This window comes from Thrips palmi, unplaced genomic scaffold (genome assembly GCF_012932325.1).
Source record: "Thrips palmi isolate BJ-2018 unplaced genomic scaffold, TpBJ-2018v1 HiC_scaffold_10, whole genome shotgun sequence".
NCBI lineage: Eukaryota > Metazoa > Arthropoda > Insecta > Thysanoptera > Thripidae > Thrips > Thrips palmi.
Window position 1 is genome coordinate 16,821,285 of NW_023144621.1, and position 20,417 is coordinate 16,841,701.

The following is a 20,417-nucleotide window of genomic DNA, read 5'->3' on the forward strand; positions in this document are numbered from 1 at the left end:
CAAAAAGTTGACTTCTTGGATCAAGAAGAAATTAACTTCTCTTGTATTTTTTTAAGAAAAATTTTCTTGATTTAAACTTGATTTTTCGTATGAAAAAAAATTCCTAGAGTCGAGTTTCTTTTTTACAAGAACCAAGAAATTAAAAATTAAGAAACCGTTTTTCTGGGTGTGCAACGGAGGCGCAAATGAAGAAACACTATTTTTTTCCAGGCCGAACCCCTAGACCCACATGTCGCTTCCGCCACGGGCATAACTGCGTGTTATCGGTCTCGTAACGAACGGGCCACCCGTCAGCGGCGGGGCTAGCGGCCGCTAGCGGTGCCGTGCCGGCTGCGGGCAGAATTAGCAGAAATCCTATTTTCTTTTTTTTTAATGACACGGTGTTGAAGGTTGGTTAGACCTGCTTTGCCTGCCATAGAGTTGCCTCCTCCTGCGCGTGTGGCAACCTTATCATCCTCCTTCCTAATCGCACGCGTGGCTTGCTGGCTCTCCAGCGCTGCAGCGGGTGCGAGAGAGACGGGCCGGCGTCCCATGGCGTGTTGCGCTGCTTGTGGTCGGAGACTAGAAAGGAGGGCACCCCTCCTTCTCCCTTCCAGCGCGCCGCGCCACGCCACGCAAGCGAAACGGCCGGAGGAAAAGCAGAAGCCTGGATCCCTGGAGTCCTTGGCCTTGGCCGAAGTCGCGACCTTGGCTTGACTTGACCTTGGCTGTGATCGGGCTGTGCTTTACAGCCGATCGGGTGCAGTGCGACGAACATCCAAAACTCTAGACGCGTTTTGAGCTCCAGAGTCGCTAATGCGGGACTCGAACCGAACGTGTGACCCCACCAACGGATTGCTCTCCGAACGAGGAATCCATTGGTGGGGTCACACGTTCGGTTCGAGTCCTGTTTAGCGACTCTGGAGCTCGAAACGCGTCTAGAGTTTTGGCCGCTGCGCCGGTCTTCTGGCCCACTGTGTGCCGTGTGCGGCCGTGTCCCCTTAACACCCGTCGTCGCCGAGGTGACGAGGCCGGACGCCGACAAGGGACGCCGCCAAGCAGACTGATTCCGAGGGGCGTTTTCGTCGCTCTGTCTCTCTCGCACTCATGGGGCGACCCGCGCAGGTGCGAGAGAGACATGAGCGACGAAAGCGACTCTCGGGCCGCCCCGTGTCGCGGGAATAGGGAATAAGGACCGAAGGGCCGGTGACTTATGAGAGGATGGATTTAGAACGCATTCCTGCGTCCGTTGCGCCACGGTGGCCCTGCGGTGGCCGGACCGCCGCCGGTGTCCCGCAGTCTGTCCTTGTCGCACTCACGGGGCGTCCCGGAGTGGACGCGAGAGAGACGCACCGTTGCCCGAAATGCATATTCACATTCACTTTGCCGCGGCGTGCGGAGGTGGGCTGTCAGCCCGGCCAATTCTAACTCACACACGCACGCACACAAGCGCACACAGACACACTCACACAACACGACACAAGCGCACACGCACGCACACACACGGCGGAAGTTGCAGGGGCCGGCCAGTCGAACATGTTCGGCGCAATCGGGCTATGGAGGCGGCACCGCCGCCACAAGTTGGGCTTTTTGAAGTTCCCGCCCCCTTCCAGCAGCCTTCCAGCCTTCCAGCCGGTGCTCGCTTATCGACGTGGACATGCAGCGCGCTATCTGCAGCGAGGAGGGGGGGGGGGGGGAAGAAGCTGCCCTGTTATTTCCAACTTTCCACCAACATCCTCTGCAACTTCCTCTCTGCGACCATTGTGGTACCCAACGCTGCCGGGCTGTCTCTGTATCTGCCTCTGTCTGTCTGTCTGTTCCTCTATTTTCACTAGGGTAAATCCACTCTGAAATTTTCAGAGTTTCTGAGACTCTGACTTTTTTCCAGAGTTATAAGAGACTCTGAACCAGAGACTCACGAAATTCGCGCCCCCCAAATTAAAAGGCCAGAGTGTAATCTAGAGTTCAGAGTCAGAGTGTTTTCCAGAGTTTCTGATGTCAGAGTGTTATCCAGAGTCCTTGTCAGGGTGCCAGCATTAAGTTCAGAGTCTTAAAATGATAGAATATCTTGAACAGTGCTTGGTTTTAGAACTGCCTTGGAAGTGTCCCTAGGGGCTAAAATCGAGTCCGAGCCGAATCTGCAATCCATTTTTTGCTACCATCAAATGTACCTCAGCATACCGGGGCCCAAAACTATCCGATCAGTTTAAATTAAAAATGTCCTAGTAAAATAGTCCATAGATGACACCTACCAATTTTCAATCAAAAATAACAAAAAATTCCCGAGTTATGGCTTCGTCAATTTGGAAATATCAACTCTGAAACTCAGACGAGGGCTCAAACTCAAAACTGTAAACCGGACCTGGAACTCTGGATTGAACACTTAACTCTAAAATAAAGGACTCCAAATCGCAACTCTGCGCTGCTCTAAAACTCGAGCGTAACTCGCAACCTGACGCTAAACTCTGAAACCTGACCGAACTCTGCAACTCTGATTTGAACTCTGAAACTCTGACCTGAATCTGAAACCTGAGCAAAACTCTGCAACTCTGACAAAACTCTAAAAATCCGAGTGGATTTCCCTATCTGTCAGCTCTGTCTGCTTCTCCGCCTGTTTCTATCCGTCATTGTTGGCTATCCACCTACGCGCGCCTGCCTTGCCTCACTCTTTGCCCCCTCGGCGATTCTGCTGCTTCTTCTGGGGCGCTCGGCCGGTATGCAGACGAGCCGGGCGGCGTTGCCACGGTCTTGGCCACGGTCTTGGCCTCGGCGTGGCCGGACAGCGGCACGGCGGCAGGCGGCACGGCGGCACGGCGGCACCCGGAGAGATTGGCCGAGTGTATCGCACGGGGAATCTGTGCCGGGGGCGTGTTTTTGAAAGTGTTTCTAGGTTCTGGAAGGCCTTCGCACCGCCTCGTCCGCGCTCGGTCCGTGCCGCCCGCGCCCACGGCGTGGTTACCTTCGTCGGTCTCTTTTGTTGCTTTTGTTGGCGTTTTGTTGTTCTTGATGGGCTTTTGTTGTTGCTGCTGCTGCCGCTGTACTGTTGCAAAGGCGACGACCCCAGAGCGAGTTCTGGCGCGCACGTGTGGGAAGCGCGCCTGCGCTATTTCGAATCCTTCGGGGTTCGTAATAAAGATAAGCATATAAAAGACGAATAAAAAACAGGACAGGAAAAGTCGTTGTCCGCCGGGGCTGCTCCTGTGATATGATTCGGGCCCATCCGGCGGCCGACGTCGTGGGACCGGAAATAGGAACGGACAAGCCTCGGAGGGACGACGGCGCAGAGTGGGCCAGAAGTCCGGCGGAGGCGGTCAAAACTCTTGCCGCGTGAGCTGCCGAGTCGCCAAATGGGACTCGAACCGAACGTGTGACCCCACCAATGGAATGCTCTCTGAACGAGAAATCCATTGGTGGGGGTCACACGTTCGGTTCGAGTCCTGTTTAGGACTCTGGAGCTCAAAACGCGCCTAGAGCTTTGGCCGCCTCCACCGTTCTTCTGGCTGATACTGTGCGGCGTAGTCGCAACTGGTCACGAGATGGTCGCAAGCCGGGAAGCAGGACGGTTGCGTTAATAGACACGCCCCGACGAAAACTGACAACTGAAACATTTGCAGCAAGGCGGGGCGGGGCGTGAGAACCGCAGTGATTAATATTCACAAGACGCAGGGCGGGGCGGGGCTCGGCGGGCGTGGGTGGATTGGCTCGGAATGTCTCTCACGTTGAGCGGACGGTGCAAGGCATCGTACCTGCGCCATGGAGTTACGCGTGGCCGTGTCGGCGCCTCGGACCTTCTTCTTTGCAAGCTATGCAGACAGACGGACGGACAGACAGACAGACAGACAGACGACGACAGACAGACAGACAGACAGACAGACAGACAGACAGACAGACAGACAGACAGACACGGCGCTGCAACGCGTCCATACGTTTTCTCGGTACTGCCCTGGTGTGCGTCTTGCCCGCGCCTTCCCCGCCCCACCGTAAACACCAGAGCATCTGTCAGGGAAGGCCCGCCCGCCTCGCGAGGTGTGATGGGGGTCGAGGTTTGTTTTGTTGAGGCCCAGGGGCTGCTGACTCTGCTGGAAATCATCAGCCAGCGCGACAAAACGCTCGACTAGAGTTCCTCGTGCTCCTCTGGTCTTGTAATCACACACTGCTGTCACAAGACCGTCCTCTAACTGCGTCTAATTTTTCTCGTGACCGACCAGACCGGACCAGACGGCTGGGCGCGCTTTGTTTAAGTCCGTTTCCACATAGCGAACGCTCATCAGTCCGCGTGCTTTGCACCAACACACTCTCGCGCCACGTGCTCACACACACACGTGAGCCGTACAGTAGTGTGTGAGTGTGTGTACAGTGAGTCCCTTTGGAGGCGCCGCTACGAAAGCCGCGTGGGTTCCAATCGGTATCACGAGTCTGTTTGTTTCCAATGTCCGTCTTTCCAACTCGGCGCGCCGCGACGCGCCAGTCCGTCCAAAAGGCAGCAGCTCTTGCGTAGTTTCGTGTGAAAAAAAATGACTCATCCCTCGTTTTAGCGAGATTTTTTTTGTTTGTTGAGAAAATGTTTGGTAAGGAAGCAAAGCAGTGTGGACAGGGCAAATCAATGTTGTGTGCCGAACGCTGCTCTCCTCTGCCCGCAGGAAAATCGAGGAAAATGAAGCAACTTTGGTAAACATTTTAAAGCCGCTCTTCTTTTTCGCAGTGTATTCCCCTCTAACCGACATAATGCGGAAGGGGAGTAAAGTATAAAAATATGGGAGGATTTTTTTTTGTAAGCTGCGGATCGCGGGGGTGGCGTCCAAATTTAGCCCGTTGATGGCGTTGCCCGGTACAGTACGCTGCTCCATACAGCACCCCAGAAATCATACTCTGGAAACAAAAAAAAAAAAAGGAACAAGAATCCTTTACCCGACCAAGCAAATAAATATGGCATCGCAGATATTTTTTTTCGCGCCGCTATTCTACCACCAATCTGCATCCTTGCCAAGTTTTTTCTTTCGCCCGCCGCTTTATATTTGCATACTGTATTGGCTGGCGGTTTGTCGGTCGAGTCTGCACTGCACTTTGTGCCCCCGTCTCTCTTTCTCTCTCTTTCTCCCTCTTTCGCTCTCTTTCTTTCTCTCTAACAAACGACCGCTAATGAGTCGGAATTAAGGCGGGCGATACACTGATTCGCGGCTCGCGCCTCCTGCACACCTCCGCGCGCCTATTTCGCCACGCGCGAGCCTGCTCCAGCGGCCTGGAAAAAGCTAGGGGGCTGGAAAGCTGGAGGGGAGACCGAGGAAAATAAAAACAGATACTCGTACTGGAGCCTCCAGCAGCCCAGGGCCTGAGGCGTATAGCTTCATGAGGTCCCGAGGTCCATCAGCCTTGAAAATAAAGACAGCTATTTTAAAAATTGATCGCAAAAAATTCTTCGGAAAAAAATTGCATTCCAAACCACGTGTTTTTGTTGCGTTTTTGTCTGCCAGTCTAACGATACCGTCATTTGTGCTTCCAGAAAAAGCCGCAGCCGCCGCTGCCGGTGTCGCAGCAGCAGCAGTCGGGCGTCCACTGCGTCCACGGCGCGCAGGCCGCGCACTCCGTGCACTCCGCGCACCAGATGGAGTGCGGCGTGGCGGGCGTGGCGGGCGTGGCGGGGTCCCTGGCGGCGTCCGGGGCGCCGTCCCCGCTGCTGGGGGCTTCCCTGGCGGACCGATCGCGGCCCGAGCGGTCGCCCGCCAAGCACGGCCTGCACGTCAACTTCACCGAGAAGGTGGAGGTCAAGGAGCGCAGGGAGAAGTTCCTCACCGCCAAGTACGGCTCCCACCAGATGGCCCTCATCCGGAAGCGGCTGGCCGTCGAGATGTGGCTGTACGACGAGCTGCAGAAGCTCTACGAGTCCACGGTGAGTCCCTCCACGCCAAAGCGGCGTGGCCGCGGCCGAAGGCGCGTTGATATTGCGCGCCCGGGGTTGCGGGTTCGAGTACCCGCCGGCGGTCAAAATTCTTGACGCGTTTAGAGCTCCAGAGTCGCTAAACAGGGCTCGAACCGAACGTGTGACCCCACCAATGGATTCCTCGTTCGGAGAGCATTCCATTGGTGGTGGTGGGGTCACACGTTCACTTCGAGTCCCATTCAGCGACTCTGGAGCTCAAAAAGCGTCTAGAGTTTTGGCCGCCTCCACCCGTCTTCTGGCCCACTGTGCGACGCCAGCTGAAAGCGACACGTCATAAAACCTCATCGCAGCAAATGTTTCACAGCCCGACTGACCGCTCTGAGTGATGTCGAACACCGCGTCACAAAGACGTCGAGGGACCTGCACTGTAATTTCCAGCCATATATATTTGGACTCGACACGCGCCAGGCCGGCCGACCAGCAAGCGGGAGGCGGAGGCCGCCTTCTCTAGACTCGGCTTGTTGCGTCCGACGCCTTTATGAAGGCATCATCCGCCCATGCCTCTCGGCCTTTCGGCGGAGCTGCTGGGCGCGGTGCCGCGATTTCCGAAAAGACAATAACGGACGGCTTGCGCGCTCGCGCCTCGAGGCCCCAACAACAACAAAGACGACAACAACAAAGACGACAACAACAACAACAAACAACAACAAAGCCAAACACCATAAAGCAAGGACGTTGTGACGTGGGCGGCGCTGCCAAAGGTCAGGGCGTGGCGTGCCGGCCGTTGCTCCGGGGAGTTCCCCAGGGAGCAGCGAAGCCAGCGAAGCCAGCGAAGCCAGCGAAGCTACCCCCAGCAGCAGGCCACCCCGGTACGCGGCGCCCGGTACCTCGCCCGGTACCCAGCAGACTGATTCCGAGAGTCGCTTTCGTCGTCGCTCTGCCTCTCTCGCACTCATGGGGCGTTACGTCCCGTACCGGTGCAAGCGAGACAGAACGACGAAAACGACTCTCGGAACCGAGCCACTGGTGCGCGGTGCCCGAAGCGTGGTACTCGACCCGAGACTCCACAGTGGACCAGAAGACCGGTGGAGGCGGCCAAAACTCGGGACGCGTTTTGAGCTCCAGGGTCGCTAAATGGTGCTCGAATCCAACGTGTGACCCCACCAATGGATTGCTCTCCGAACGAGGAATCCATTGGTGGGGTCACACGTTCGGTTCGAGTCCTGTTTAGCGACTCTGGAGCTCAAAAGGCGTCCAGAATCGGTCGCCTCCAGCGGCCTTCTGGCCCACTGTGCGCTCGGTGCCCGACGTCCAACTGGCTGCTAAGTCCTTGGCGGGGCGCGCTCTTCGCGGGGCAGTTAATTTGGCGTCGGGGCTCGCCAACTTGCAGCGCTAATGCACAGAGTTGCTGCAGGGAGTTGTTGCTCCAAACTTTCTTACACTCGATTCTTGCCTTTTTGCACGCCGGTAAACGTGCTTCTGCAACTCGACGCGTTTTCCTGTTGAGGCCAGGGCGGACCAGAGTCCCACTCCCAGGTACAAACTCGGTGACGGTGTTTTCGAACGGAGCTCTAATTTCCGTCTCCAATCGTGCTGCTAAAGAGCGATCAATCGGAATTGAGTTACATTTGCGGTCACGTGAAAGCTCGGATGAGGTCGCACGCCACCAAGTCGACGCAGTCAGTCACAATGCCCAGGGCATGCCCGGCACGGCATCTGCCATTCAGCGACCCCTTTTCGGCCTTCATGGGCCCAGCAGCGACTGAGAGTCGTTTTCGTCGCTCTCGCACTCAGGGGGCGTCCCGTGTAGGAGCGAGGGAGACACATCGACGAAAACGACTCTCGGAATCAGTCTGCTGGCCAGCCAGGCCCGGCCCGGCCGGTGACAGCCGCCCCGCGGGTCAAATGCGGCCGAGGGGGAGGGGAGGGGGTAGCGTGGGTGGCGTTCGACTCGTCCGACACGGAAGAGAAGAACTCGGCCGAACTCGGCCGAACTCGGCCACCTGCAGGCCGCAGCGCCTCGTGTCTCTCTCGCACCCCTGCGGGCCGCGCCTGCCGCGCCCTGAGTGCGAGAGAGACGGTGCGACCGGATAATTCATTTACGGGGCGCCGCGTCAACCCTTTCCTCCCCGCCGCCGCCCGCCGCCCCGCGGCTCGCATCGAGGGGCTTTGGTTTATCTCTCTCGCCCTCGTCTTTCCCCAGTCCTTATCGGGGCGATCCATTTTTCATAGCGACTCTGCTGTGAGCCTCGCGCCGCCCGCTTCATTTCTCATAGCAACAAATCGGCCCAATTGTGCGCCTCGTCCAATCGCTCTACGTCTCTCTCTCTCTCTCTCTCTCTCTCTCTCTCTCTCTCTCTCTCTCTCTCTCTCTCTCTCTCTCTCTCTCTCTCTCTCTCTCTCGCTGCAATATTCATTCCGGCTTCGTGCGGACGGACTACATGGGGGCGGGGGGCGCGTCTTAAATGACAAGCCCCCATGCCGACGGCAGGCGGACGGCAGCGCGGCCGCTGCGTGTTCCCGCACGGGACCTGCTCGGCCCAAGCCGAGGCCCAGGCCTTGCCTGTCAGGGTTTATATGGGGATCGTGCGTAGGGAGCCGAAAAAGGGAACCGCGGTCGATCGCCATCGCGAAGGTTCTGCTGCGTTCGCGTTATTTAGCCGCACGTTGCGGAAATTTTTCATATCCAGTGAGATTGACGCCACGGCGTTGGTATACTGTATAGAGCCCAATAGGCCCGCAAGGGGCATGCTTTGGGTATTGGCTGGGGGCCTGCAGATATCCCATCCTGAAGAGTTCGCCACTTTCAAGGTCACGGTGACAACCATGGTCACCTTCCCGTGGTGACGGCTAGATCACCTCCGTCGACGGTGACAGCCAGCTCACCACCGTTGCCATGGTGAAAGCTAGTTCACCATCGTCCACATTGTGACAGCCAGTTCACCACCGTCGCCTGATACATGACACTCGGCACGCGTGTCGGCAGTCGCGGCTCCCGGATCGCGTTTCGGCGTTCCGGTTCCTGCGGGAAAGGTTCCTGCGGGAAGCGCGTCCCTTCAAAGCAAGGTCGCGGATCGATGGCACGGCGTGGCACGGCGTGGTGCCCCCCCCCCCCTCCACTTTCCCCTCCCCCACAACAAAGACGCCGAGCGCGCCGTGCGTCGGGTCAAAGACACCTCAGGTGAATCATGAACTACTTAGGCCTCAAGGCGCATATTCTCGCATCCTGGCGGTGGGCAGCAGACCAGCGCCGCTCCATGCCAGGGCACCGCCAGGGCACTGCCAGGGCAGCACCCTGGCGAGGGAGGGCCTCCGGAAGCAGCTCACCAAGTGAGTCATGCACGCCGCGCGACGCCGCGCCTTTCTGCACCTGCCTAATGACACATTCTTTACTCGGAAACGCGAAAAGGGTTCTTTGCGTTTTGCGGCCGTCTCGGGGCGCTCCGCCATTCACATGATTTAATTCGTCCGAATGGCCCGGCAGCTTCCACGGCCCGGCCAGGGGCCGCCTTCATGAATGCCTCATCGGGCGGACCAATCAGGACCCGCCAGAATATTCCCCGGTCAAGGCTCTTGATCCTCGCGCTGCGAATACACACCGCCCAGAGTCCTCTCGAACCGCCTTTGTGTCCGCTTGCGTCCTCTGGCGAGCATCGCTCGTGGACCAGCCTAGACTCGCAACTCCGTCTCGCCTCGCCTTTGTCACGACACTGGAGAGACCCACGGCCCTCTAGAACCGAACGCGCTCGGCTGGGCCGGCTGGGCCCGTTCTTTATCTACGAGGTAGACGCGGCGGTGAATTTTAAATGCACTTCCGGGCCGCCGTGCGCGCCGTGCGCGCTGTGCGCTCGCTGAGGAGTTTATTTCACGTCGGGGACCGTCACGAAGGGGCAGCGCTCGTTGTTTATGAACGGACCCGCGGCAGAAGCGCTGTCCGCTGTTGTTGTTGTTTTGGTGCTTGAACAGGGTCGTCATTTTGTTGTCGTTGTTGTTGTTGGGGTGAGGGACCCGCGGGCTATCTAGGTAAAGGCATCGCTTCTCGCATCCCATTTAGCTATCTGCGAAAGCCATCTGCATTGTGGAACGATATGCAAGGAGGCGCCCTTTCGTCCTTTCGCCCTTTTGTTCTCGTCGTCGGAGTTTGTTCTCGTTTCGTCCGTCGATGATGGATGCGACATGCGCGCGCTCTCGCTGGATACGCTGTGCCCAAGCGTGGATTGGGGGGGGGGGGGCACAAAAGGACAATTCCCCCCTTTTTTGACCCCTAGATAGCAGCCTGAAAAGTAGGCAAAAGCAACACTTTGCCCCTGTAAGTAGGCAAAAAGTGCTACTTTGCCTGAGGCCGACTCTGGATCCGCCACTGGCTGTGCCACGCTGTGCCACGCTGTGCCACGCTGTGCCATTGTTGAGTCGATTGTGTTGACCCCTCTGGATCCTCTCGAACCGGCCGTGGTGGCGCCATCGGGCGGCCGTCGCGCCAATTACGGAGGCCGGATCGGTCCGTCGCTCTGTCTCTCTCGCACTCTTACGGAGGGCCCCAAGAGTGCGAGAGAGACCGAGCGACGGAACGAGTCCTCTGAATCTTCCTCGAACGGGACGAGAGCGAGACAGCCGCCGGTCGTGTGACTCAATACTCAATCAATAACAACAACATTATCCATCGGCAGCAACAATAATAGAGTGCGCGTCGAGCGGACAAAAGGGCGGAGTGACGGAGTGACGGCGCGAGTGACAAGGCGACACGCAGCGCGCCGTTTGACGACCTGACCGCAAGTCAAATGACTCATCCTCCCTCCGTCCGCCTGTTCTCGCATTGCGTAACGCGTTCGAACGCGCGGCGGGGCTCACTCCGTTCAGCGCGTCGCGCTATATGGGGCCGCGACACTGCGAAAAAGAGCGAGAGCGAGAGAGAGAGAGGAGAGAGAGAGAGAGAGAGAGAGAGAGAGCGAGAGCAAGAGAGAGAGAGAGAGAGAGAGAGAGAGAGAGAGAGAGGAGAGAGAGAGAGAGAGAGAGAGAGAGAGAGAGACGGAGATGAAAGGAGAGGTGTTGCCAGAAAAGGGTTCAGCACGAATCATTGAGAGAATCAGCAGTACGTTCGCTTACACTGCTCTTGCAGGGAATGAAGGTCCCTCTTTTTGTTGGTGCGCGGGCCCTTGCCGGGCCACAACGGTCACACCAGGCAAATTGATGGCAAGCTTTGGGGCGTGGGCCGCAGAGAGGGCGCAGTAGCCCGCTGGATAAACGAGTCCCGCCCCGAGAAATTAGAGCGAGCGGAAAAAAAGGGGAAAAGAGAAGAAAGACGAGATGCGGGGGTGGGGCGCGAACCCGAGCGAAACGCGTCCAGGCCGTCCAGGCGCCCTGCCGGCCCTGCCGGCCCTGCCGGCCCTGCCCGGCGGCGGCCAAGGCTTGCCAGGCTTGCCAACCATTGTTGCAGCCGCATTAATTTCCCTCTTTCATTATTTTCATCCGAAACAAAGTGTAGACGGCACGTTTCGGCCTTCCAGGCTAAAGTTACTCGGGACCAACTGGATATGCGTGTCTGTGTGTGTGCGGCAATAATAGAGCTCTGCCGCGTTGGAGTCCCGGAGCCCGGAACGGTTTACGACAGTTGCGAGACCGGGACTGTATCACGCGATCATATTCCCTCCCTCGCACAGTGGGCCAGACGAGCGGCGGACGCGGCAACAATTCGTCGACGCGTTTTGAGCTGCAGAGTCGCTAAATGGGGCTCGAACCGAACGTGTGACCCCACCAATGGATTGCTCTCCGAACGAGGAATCCATTGGTGGGGTCAAACGTTCGGGTCGAGGCCCATTTAGCGACTCTGGAGCTCAAAACGCGTCTGGAATTTTAGCCGCCTCCACCGGTCTTCTGGCCCACTGTGCCTCGTGGCCGGCGCTGTGGCTCGCTGTGGCTCGTGGCGTGCTGTGTACAATACTGTAGTGTAGTTGTACCGCCAAGGTCAACACTCAAACTACTTTGTCCCAAAAGGATTTGCCCACCACTTGGCGTTGCACCCCCCATTCTGTGGCTCAGTGGGTCAAACCCGACGGCACGCACCCCGGCCGGGAAAAAAGATGGCGGCGGAAGGGGGACGGGTCGTAAAATCCGCTCTAGCTGACGCGAGCGTACTCTGCGAGGAGACGTCGGAACTTTGAGATAAACGGGGAGGGTGTGTCCGAAGCTGGGGTTTGCAGGAGGGGGGGTCATCGCGGTCCCCGACGCCCTTGTGGTTCACCAACTCACGACGCTGGTCTTTCTTCAATGTTCCAGGAGAACAACAAGAACGACGAGGTGGATGTCGACATCGACGAGCTGCTGGACATGGATGACGACAACCAGAGAAGGATACACTTGCAGGTGAGTAATCTGGGCAGGTGTCTGGCTGCTGCCGGGGAGGCAGAGTGTGATCACTTCACAAGCAGAAACTCCAAATTTGGGTGTCTATATCTCGTAAACCGAGAGCGTTGGGTTCTTCATGCATAAAGAAATAACAAATTTAGGATATTCAAAAAGATGTATGCGTTACTTTAATTTCAATCTTCCTTTAAGAGACATAGACACCTGCAGGTGGCTCATTTTCCCTTTGCATTCAGGGCATCGTTAGCATCTCCCTGCTGCCTGTCTGTCTGTCTGTCTGTCTGTCTGTCTGTCTGTCTGTCTGTATGCCTGCCTGTCTGCCTGTCTGCCTGACTGTCTTTCTGTCTGTCTGCCCGTCCGTCTGTTCATCCGCTGGCCGGGATTAATTCCATAAATGCGGCGACGTGTCCTGGCGTGTCCTGGCGTGTCCTTGCATCGCCTCCATCGCCTCGGTATCGATTCACTTTGCTCTCTGCAGATGAATAATGGAACCGCGCTTCACGTGGCCTGGCCGCCTGGCCGTGTCCGAGGCGGCGCTGTGGCGGTCGACGGGGACGTGACGTGGTCGACGTGGTCCTCTGTGTCTTGGCCAGGCCTCGGCCGCGGCCTCGTCGCCCTGTAATGGGTGACTAATACGGGCTACCAATCCCACTGATGGTTGGCGGCCGCTTTTTATGATGAGGGAGGGAAGTTGCTTTTGGCGGCGTGCGATGCAATGAGACGGCAAAGTGTTTTTGCCCCCGCCCGCCTGCCCCTCGGCCTGCCCAGCCACTTGGCAGCGCGCCTTTCGCATCGACCAGAGCACCCGCGCTCACCCTCTCGGTTTGTGCGGGATGCTGGATACCGTTTGTTACGCACCCGGCGCGCTGGCTACACTGTGCCTACACTGTCGCTGCGCTTTACGCTGCACGGGCAGAGCCAGTAGAGCTAGCAGAGCCGGCGGAGCGCCTGGCGGGTAGGCAGCACCGGTGACGGCCGCGTCGGCGGACTGCCTAGCCTCTGTTGCGACGGCGTTCGCGACCATGTCCACGATGCATGAGTGTGTTTTGAGTTTCGAGTGTGGAGGGGGCAAAGTCGAGGCATCGTATTCCTGTTACTCTTTTTCAAAAAAATACAAAACAAAAATGCGTTTTTTTATGTTGTGCATTTCAAAGCGACTCCCCCCTCCCCTGCACACACTCTTTCATCTCTTTTTCTGGTGTGCCACACAAGACGTTAGCCCCTAGTGACTGGAGGGGCGTGGCCGTGGGGGCCGGCGTGGCTGCGAGGGGTTGGTAGGGGTGCCTCCTAGCTAGGGGTGCCAGCCGGCCCGGCCCGGCGGGGCTGGGACTCTAGGGGTGCCAAGGGGTTGGTAGGCTTGGCGGCGCGTGCCTAGTGGTGTAGTCCACGCCGAGCACTGGACCTGGGGGACACCAGAAAAGGGGGGGGGGGGGGTCTCTACCAGTCTCAACTCTCACGTAGTGGGGAGAAAATAAAACAAAAAGGCCAGCGTGCTGGGCACCAGTGGCAGAGCCGGGCAGAGCAGGGGTAAGGCGAGAATGAAAGGGATAAAAATGAGGCCGGATGAAAAGTGGGAAAGTGCACGGGGAGCCAGGGAGCAGGCAGGTCGTCGGCAGACGGTGAAACGGTCGCTGGAAGCGGGAAGGGGTGTGCGACGAGGAGACGGGGGCAGTTGACTGGGGCTGAGAGAGGGGAAGGGCAGGGGCCTGAATAATGTAGACAGCCATCTCCGCGTCATCCTCTTCCTCTCGCGAGTTGCGCGTGCATAGCCCGGCAGCCTGGCATAGCCGCAGCCACGACCTACCCCCGCCTCAGCCAAATGGTCTGCTTGAAATCTCGAAATCTTGCTCTAGGCTCCCCCCATGCATCTGGCCCCCCACCCCAACCCCTCCTTCTTTAAAACTCCCGCGCCGGCAGATCGACCCTCCCTGTCCCTCTCCGCGTAATCCTGTTCTTGTTCGTCGCTCTCTCCCTCTGTCTGTCCCTCCCTCTCTCTTCCTCTCCTCTTCCATCCCTCCTTCTGCAGAGGCAGGCAACCTGCATCACCCCCTACCTCCGCTTTCCCTCCCCCAACCCAAAATCTCCCTCAGCTTTGTGCTGCTTGGACGTCAAATAATGCCTTCCCTTTGTGTTTGTTGCAGAGGATTCTCGCAGATGCGAAGAAGTCTTCTCATGATGTCAAAGTAAGTATGTGTGTGAAAGTGTCACAAAAAGCAGTGGTCCTTTTCTGTCATACTAATAGTGTGTTTGTTCTCTTTGCAGAAATTTGTCGAAGATCTCCTGGAACGAACAAAGACTCTGTGAGGACTGCCATTGTCGAAGTGGTGCCACCACTCTCCCTTTTGTTACAGAGCTGTGCTTGCCACGCTTGGCAAGATTTATACCATGTACTGCAATTGATGAAATTTGAGCTGTGAAAAGCTTTTATATCAATGTATTCACAGTGCTCCACTGTGATAAATTGTATTTACGTGTAATAATTCATACATGTTAGTTTTAGAATGGTTCCCAGAATGTAAGTGGCAATGGTTTAGAAACAAACCTTATTGAGAATTGTGTTTTTTCACGTAATGAAAAGACATCTCCCCTTGTATGTCAAATTGACATTCTTCAAGATCTGAAAACATGGATGTTCAACTTTGCTTCTCAGTCGGAGAAGTAAAATTCTCCAAGGTGGAATAATTACAAATATTATAAATTTACTTTTGGTTTATTGAGTTAGTTTTATGTTCAACTTAGTATTACTTTTTGTTCTTTAAAATTTTTTTGTTGCATGCCTTGTCACTAAAGGACACATACTACGTGAAATATGCTGTATGTTCTTTTGTAGCTAACATGTCAGTTAGGAGTAACCAAAGATTTTTTTGGAGGTGTTTTTCCATAGAACACCAACGGTCCTATTGCACCTGTCTTGTTTTGTTTCCTTGCCTTAAGGAATCCTCAGCAGCTTTGTGAAAATTTGAAACTCAGCATTCCCTATCCATGTGGTGCGATCTTTGCATGGCTGGCCATGGCTTTGACGTGGTTTCAGGAGAATTTTACCCTCTCATTTGTGCTAAATGAAGACCAAATTTCAGACAATCGCTTATGTCTGGTTATTGAGACTTATACTCCCCCTGAAAGCAATGAGGATATGGTTATAGCTGTTTCAACTATAGAGATTTTTTTCCTGTGAACTTTGGGTTTAATATTAATCATTTTTAACAGTATAATATTGGAAAACTAGTGCGTAAGTGCTCTGCACATGAACTATCAATAACTCATGATTTCATGTGAAATAGACCATTGTAGAAATGTGATATTGGAGCGAATTGAGGCTGCTTTGTTAATTACACAGATTAACCATATACACAAGAACTTAAAATAATATTTGTTATGTTTTTGTAACATTTGCATAGATAATGCAAGGAATACCCTGCCATTCTGATCAGAAATTTCCCCGTAATGGAAAATTTTCTGGGAAAAAAAATCAAGAATGCTCACCGATAAATAAAAATCTTTGTGTTTCCTATAGTACAAGACTCTTCTTCATCTCACCTACTGAGGTTGCTGCAAATATCGGTCTATGCATAGATTGCCAAGTAGATCATTAACAGCTACAAATGAAGTACTTCCTTGTCCTATTATTTACAATGGTCCATATCCAACATACCCGAATTTAATTTCTGTAAGATAACAAACCAGGTAGTTTTATTCTGATTTTATCTTGACCTCTTTGGTCAAGACAATTGGTTAAGGTTGAGATTTAAAAATGATTTTTCATGATTTTATGGTCAACCTCCATTATTAATATTGTGAGCATCTGGTAGAAAACTGATGCAACCTTAAAGATGAAAGAAAAGGGTTAAGTTACAGTAGTAATGTAATTGGCTGCCGTTCATCTAGATAGCATGAGTTTGTTGTCAAGGAAATTCATAATGTATGTATGATCTCATTGCCTGAACTGAATTTAATGTGTCAACTTCAAAATAACCCAAATTTAACCCTGTTTATTCTATGCCACTCTTGGAAAAATGAAATAACATAGAAGCTTTTTCAAAAAGAAAATTTGTTTATTTCCTAAAGACCTCAATTGTATCTCCAAATTGTGAAATTCAAAGTTTCATTCACGTAACTTATAGAAGTAAAATTCTTATGCCAACTCCAAGGCAGAGAGCAGGAACTAATAAAATTGTTGCATGGATGCCAGACTTCATGGTTCAGGATTGGGTCTTATATACAAACAAGAGTGACCAGAACCCAAAGCATCGCAATGCCCCTTTTCTACTGTTCTTTTTCATGTTTCAGACTAGTACATCATAAGCATCAAAATAAAAATTTGTTAAGAATTTTATCAATGCAGAAGTGTACTAATTTAGTCCAGCAAAATTACACAATAGTACATAACAGGTCATAAATTATATCACAGCTCAAGTTTCAAACACAATTAAGGAATACAAAAATGGGATACAGTTGAGAAAAATAATGGGATGGAAAAGAACAAATGAATTAGTGTTCCGGGCAGACAAAACATATGGTCCAGAGCTCAAAATGAGTCTAGGCGCACAAATTCAGAGTAGCTGTTTCAGCTATACCGTAGTTTAATTACAGTACAGTATTTGTATTTTTTATGACAAAATAATTTTATTAACTGTACCCTAATGATGATAGAAACACCTATTTATATCATTGTGAGACGCTTTTTTTAAGTAGTACGGTAAAGTAGTTATAAAATATTATTTGTACCATGAAAAAAAAGGTTGTATGAGTGTCATTCTTTCAAAGAAGCCATGCAAGCAATTCTCTCATCTCTCAAGCAGTTTCTACAGCTTTTCCCACTTTTGTAAAGCAACATAAAGACACTTCATAATCATTACTGAGGTAACTTAAACCTATACAAATAACATTAAAGTTTTAAAAAGGTTGAAAATAAAACTCACTGTTGACGGACAGCTGTTTCAAACATAAGCCTTGATTGAGCCAATAGCAAAAAAGCGATAGCATCAGTCTGATAAACTTTGCACATATTTGGAAAAGTCACAAAATATGCATACAATAAAAAAATATTTTAAAAATTTGTTTGCACAGAAAAGCAAAAGAAAAACAAGTCAGCATCAGTTTCAGAAATACTTTTAAGTATTAAAATTCATATTAATGTTTGGTTCTATTTCATTTATTTAAAAAAAAAAAAAGGAAATTATCAAGAAACTGATAAACAAACTGAGAAAAAAAGTTGATTTTCAACGAGGCAACAAAGATTGCTAAGCGGCTATCTGAAGGCACAACAAAAACAGAAGACTAAAAAACAAGTAGTCTTAGGACCAACAATGAACAGGCACATGAAATGACAGGGGAAAGCACCTAATTCACCTACACAAAATACAAAAGGGCATCCATACCACCATCTTCATACTCAACAACAACTTCAAATTCATCGTCCTCTGAATCGTCATTATCGCTATCATCATCCACACCATGAAACAGCATCTGGAAGCATCCTGATGTTGGAGAATTGAAATGATTATATGGGTTGGAAGGGTTTAGCCTTGTTTGGCAGATCCAGCAGAAGAAAGTGTTGCACTTCCAGCAAATCATTTTGTTGCATCCATCAGATTTCTGTGGAGAAATAAGAGTTTGTAAACAACATTTTCGCAAACAAGACTATCACCACAGAATAATACACTGAGAGCAGTGCATTGTTGAGGTGCCGCAAATTAATTGTTTCAGTAAGAATCACAGTACCTCTATAGCAGCTGAGCAGTGGGGGCAGGCCTTGGAATTTCCTCGAATCCATTGCTCGGAGTAACTAGTTTCAATCATCTCTCTAATTGTTTTGCTTCCATATTTCTTTTCCAAAAAGCGTTTCCTTTCAGTTGATGCAGCCTCATACTCTGCAATCAATCCTGAACCTGCAGCAGTAAAATCAAGCAATGACACATGAATAATTGCCCTATACTTATACCTTACAATATTAGTTAAATCATAAACAAACTAGACATACTGTTTTTGAAGCGGCAGCGTTCTACTCCATGGTACGTCATGCGGCAGAGAGTACAAAAGGTGTAGGAGCAGTGAGCACAACGGGCCATTTGCTCTTCTCGCTCATATGTTACAGGGTACTGACAAGTTTTCCGAGGACAGTAAACTATATCTTCCATCTCATCAAGAGCTGAATTAAGGAGCAGTTCATCATATCTTGCAAAGAGCTCAGGACTGACTAATTCACTGATCTGTGAACCCAACACAAAAAAATGGGAGCAACATGATTAATTTGAATTTTTAAAAGCAAAATGAAGAATGAGATATACTGACCTGACTTTGAAGTGCTTCTGATTTGCAACCTTTTTCAGGACAAATTAATCCATGCACATTACCATCCTTGATGGTAACTTCAAAGAATGTACTAACACATTCTCGACAAAATATATGTCCACACCCCATGAACTCCATACACTGGCTTCCAGGTTTATCCTGTAACAAGAAATTAACACTCACAAACTGCTCTATGGGCGAGTTTAAGTTATAACAAACATGCAGTATCATCAAAGAGGGTACTGTACTTACATCAAAACAAATCTGACAAGTATATATGTTCCTTTGAAATTCTTTTTCAGATTGAGTTCTGTTGTACTCTAGAATATGACTAATAAGGGAAGTCTGAAGTGTTTCGCAAGACACAGCACGGAGATCAAATTTCTGTTTGTAATCTGCAGTTGGTGAACGTTTAAAGCCAAAAGGCTTTTTCCTACGCTCACTCACGGGGCAAGGTTCTTTCACTTTCACATTGGCCCCATTAGAGACACTCTGTTCCACAGGTACTGTGGGTACTGCAGGTACTGCAGCTGCTGCAGGTGCTGCAGGTACACTGGTGTGCATTGGAGGCTGCACTTCCCCTGGACTGGTTTCTGCACTCACACTACTAGGAGGACCAGGAAGACCAGGGCGGCAAGTTTTATCCTGGCATCTCATTTTTCCTCTGCCTCGCCCTCGACTTCTAGAAGGGCTTACACCTGCAGTCTTTTCATAAGGTGTCCAGTTCATGCCAGCACTAAAGCTCAAGCTAGGATTGGTGCTCGTGCCAGCATTGGAGCTTGAAGAGGAGGCCCCTTGAGTACTCAATGCATCAGGACTTGAGGCAGTTGTGGACAGTGTTGGGTTATTTGCTTCGCTTTGGAGTTTTTTCTTTCTTTCAAGCTGCACCATATTGAAGGAATACTGTTTGCTGAGGTTCAAGGTTGTGCCCAGCTCCAGAAAAGTGAACGATTCTTCCTTCAAGAATGAAAGCCATAAATATAATATTTCAAGGCCCTTATTTTCATTCCACAAGCTATCCAGCTTTTCACACAACTTAGAAAGCTGAAATGAGAATGAAAAGCAAAATGATTTCAAAACCATTTTGGGGACGGCTTGTAACAACATGGCAACAAGAAGTGTTGAGGAGAGGATTCATACCTGATTCCGCCCAAGCCAAGAGCAAATAAGGGTGAATCTGGGCGGAGAAGTTGATGGGTAGTCCGGAGGCAAAGTAAATGAAAGCTCAATTGCTGGCAAGTATTTAACGGATATGTGGTTCAATTCTCCGGCCTCCACAGTAGTGAAGCGATTCTTAAAAGGCAACAGTTGGTATTCAATTCTGATCTCTCCAGGTAATGAAACGAATGCGTAGAATTGGCCACAATATTCTCCATTATCTTTCTTGTAAGAGAACTCGTCCGAGTCGAATATACTTTCCAATGCCAGCATCTCATCATTTTGAGCATCTAAATCACTTGACATCTGAAAAACAAAATTAACAAAGTTTAAAAAGACCATTATTGATTGGAGCAGTGGATGTAACCTCATCACTCATACACGAAAAACATCACATTGACACTTTCATCGCTTACTAAATAACTATGAAGCATGAGAAAGATCACGCGCTTGTCGCATGACACATCGTCAAAATTAATAGTTCAAGGAAAAAATTGCATTGGGAGTGGACATGATGACTCCCACCTACCTTCACGGCGCAGCTTCCTCTCTCAAACAGCACGTTAACAGCCCCGCCAAGGGACCTTATCACCCGCGCTGGGATATGCCGACTCCTTCGTCGGAGGCAGATGCAACCCTTTCTCAATGAGAATTGGGTAATTTCGAGACGAAGGCCTGTACGACTATCCTGAAACGAGCGGCGGCGATGTATATTTGCAGTTGTTGTTGTTTTTGTTGCTGTCTTCGTGTA

At 51.8% G+C, this 20,417-nt stretch overlaps 2 protein-coding genes across 2 annotated transcripts; one reads left to right on the forward strand and one right to left on the reverse strand.

Moving 5' to 3' along the window:
* The first annotated feature begins 5,566 nt into the window (after positions 1-5,566).
* Positions 5,567-16,554, forward strand: LOC117647198 (protein phosphatase 1 regulatory subunit 14C). Its single transcript, XM_034388835.1, has 4 exons — positions 5,567-5,866; positions 12,131-12,217; positions 14,359-14,400; positions 14,480-16,554. The coding sequence occupies exons 1-4, from the start codon at positions 5,582-5,584 to the stop codon at positions 14,519-14,521; spliced, it is 456 nt and encodes a 151-aa protein (XP_034244726.1). The 5' UTR covers positions 5,567-5,581; the 3' UTR covers positions 14,522-16,554.
* Positions 16,555-17,380: 826 nt separating this feature from the next.
* On the reverse strand, positions 17,381-20,399 carry LOC117647191 (E3 ubiquitin-protein ligase RNF14-like). The gene is made up of 7 exons (XM_034388822.1): positions 20,196-20,399; positions 19,649-19,972; positions 18,761-19,552; positions 18,509-18,667; positions 18,198-18,426; positions 17,939-18,105; positions 17,381-17,812 (listed from the first exon to the last, which is right to left on the reverse strand). The coding sequence occupies exons 2-7, from the start codon at positions 19,970-19,972 to the stop codon at positions 17,567-17,569; spliced, it is 1,917 nt and encodes a 638-aa protein (XP_034244713.1). The 5' UTR covers positions 20,196-20,399; the 3' UTR covers positions 17,381-17,566.
* Between the last annotated feature and the right edge of the window lie 18 nt (positions 20,400-20,417).

Excerpts from the sequence above, each read along its gene's own strand:
- LOC117647198 (XM_034388835.1), top strand. The coding sequence starts at position 5,582 with ATGGAGTGCGGCGTGGCGGGCGTGGCGGGCGTGGCGGGGTCCCTGGCG. Across the intron at positions 12,218-14,358 it reads AGAGAAGGATACACTTGCAG|AGGATTCTCGCAGATGCGAA; the intron begins GTGAGTAATCTG and ends TGTTTGTTGCAG. Across the intron at positions 14,401-14,479 it reads AGTCTTCTCATGATGTCAAA|AAATTTGTCGAAGATCTCCT; the intron begins GTAAGTATGTGT and ends TTCTCTTTGCAG.
- LOC117647191 (XM_034388822.1), bottom strand. The coding sequence starts at position 19,972 with ATGTCAAGTGATTTAGATGCTCAAAATGATGAGATGCTGGCATTGGAA. Across the intron at positions 18,668-18,760 it reads CTTGTCAGATTTGTTTTGAT|GATAAACCTGGAAGCCAGTG; the intron begins GTAAGTACAGTA and ends TTCTTGTTACAG. Across the intron at positions 18,106-18,197 it reads ACGCTGCCGCTTCAAAAACA|GTTCAGGATTGATTGCAGAG; the intron begins GTATGTCTAGTT and ends TTACTGCTGCAG.